The 1,896-nt window shown below is 55.3% G+C and overlaps 1 protein-coding gene across 1 annotated transcript; it reads left to right on the top strand.

Moving 5' to 3' along the window:
• The first annotated feature begins 1,141 nt into the window (after positions 1–1,141).
• On the top strand, positions 1,142–1,675 carry GP9 (glycoprotein IX platelet). The gene has a single exon (XM_011385891.1). The coding sequence runs from the start codon at positions 1,142–1,144 to the stop codon at positions 1,673–1,675; it is 534 nt and encodes a 177-aa protein (XP_011384193.1).
• Positions 1,676–1,896: the final 221 nt, after the last annotated feature.

Genomic DNA, 1,896 nt, shown 5'->3' with positions numbered 1-1,896 from the left:
GCCTCCCGCCTCTGGAGATAGGCTTTCCAGGGCTGCATGCAGAGGATAAGCCAGGCTATTTTCATCACTTCCTTCCTCCCACTTAAGCAGTGGTCATCATCGGCTGCCTTACATAGAACTGCCACCTCAGCCTCAACCAGAACGGTTCAGGCCACAGAAAGGGGTACCCAATTACAGGCCTCGAAGGTAAGTGGCCCTCCTTATTATTCAGCACTACCTCTCCTAGGCCTCTCCTAGGAAGAAGTGGGGAGGCCAGGTGTCAAGTCCTACCTCTATGCCTCCTTCTGCTCTCCCCTCCAGAAGACAGCTGTGAGCATTTGCTGTAAGATACCTGCTCCTTGGCTAAGTCAAGATTTGTTGGTTTATTCAATAAATAGTAATTGGAAGACGGGGAGGAGGGTCCAGTGGGGAGTCTTAGGAAGGGGAAACAGTCATGGAGGGAAGGCAGTGAATCAGGCAGAAACTGGCCCACGAGACCTGAGTATGAGATTGGTTTTTGACACAAGTCACTCTCTCTTTCGTGAGCCTCAATTTCCCCAATTCCAAGCATTAGCCTAGATGAGTGGCTTTCCAGAGGGACCCTCTTCTGGGTTCCCTTCCATGTCCCCACCTCAGCATCCTCGTCCTGCTGTTTTCTACACCAAGTACCATGTGAAGGTTCACTTAGCCATGGCAAGCTGTTTGGAATTGATGGGATGAGGTGTGGTCTGTGAAGTCCACACAATTGGCCTGACCCCAAGCTTAGGCATGGAAGGTAGGAGCAGCCTTCCCCACGCTCTGGGGGCCTAGGGCCAGGACTGTAAATCATGTAGCAGGGATCTGTTCCCCCCACCTCCTGAGACCCCATCTCCTTTCCAAGAATGTGCTTACCCTTGCTCCCTTCCCCCACCTCAGCAACCCTCACTGTCCTGCCTTCTAAATGTCCAATGAGGGTCAGCCAGGCTCAGGTTGGGTGCACTTCACTTCAGTCTTCATCACCACAATTTCACAGATGAGAAAGCTGAGGCCTGAGAAAAAAATTGTCCCTTGTCTCAGGTCAGATCCCACTGCTCCCACAGTACCCACTGGCCCTTGGGATGGGGTACAGGCTGCCAGGCCCTTGCTCACCTCACGGCCATTCTCCCTACAGCAAGCTTGTACAATGCCTGCCTGGGGGGCCCTGTTGCTGCTCTGGGCCACTGCGGAGGCCACCAAGGACTGCCCTGCACCATGCACCTGTCAGGCACTGGAAACCATGGGGTTGTGGGTGGACTGCAGGGGGCAGGGTCTCACGTCCCTGCCTGCCTTGCCAGCCCATACCCGCCACCTCCTGCTGGCCAATAACAGCCTTCGATCCCTGCCCCCGGGCGCCTTCGACCACCTGCCCCAGCTGCAGACGCTTGACGTGACACAGAACCCATGGCACTGCGACTGCAGCCTTACCTACCTGCGCCTCTGGCTGGAGGACCGCACACCCGAGGCCCTGCTGGATGTCCACTGTTCCAGCCCCAACCTTGCCACCATCTATCCACTGGGCCAGCTCACAGGCTATGAGCTGGGCAACTGTGGCTGGCAACTACAGGCATCATGGGCCTACCAAGGGATCTGGTGGGATGTGGCACTGGTTGTCGTGACCACAGTGGGCCTTGCTCTCCTGGCTGGCCTGCTGTGCACTGCCACAGAGTCTCTAAACTGAGCCCAGGTTCCCTGGGTCACCCTCAAGCCAGGCAGCCAGGCCCTCCCTAGACTCCAACAGCTCTGATCAGCCAGGATCACCAATAACTCAAAATAAACTGGCTGCTCAGCCACTTTATCCAAGCTCAAAGATTTTCTTTTCCCTCTCAGTTCCTTCTGGAAACCTGAGTTCATTTTGTTATATCAGATATCAACTGGGGCTTCTCTGTCCCCCAAGTTCCA

Source organism: Pteropus vampyrus, unplaced genomic scaffold, assembly GCF_000151845.1.
Source record: "Pteropus vampyrus isolate Shadow unplaced genomic scaffold, Pvam_2.0 Scaffold818, whole genome shotgun sequence".
Taxonomy (NCBI): Eukaryota; Metazoa; Chordata; class Mammalia; order Chiroptera; family Pteropodidae; genus Pteropus; species Pteropus vampyrus.
This window is presented reverse-complemented; position numbering and strand designations above follow the sequence as displayed.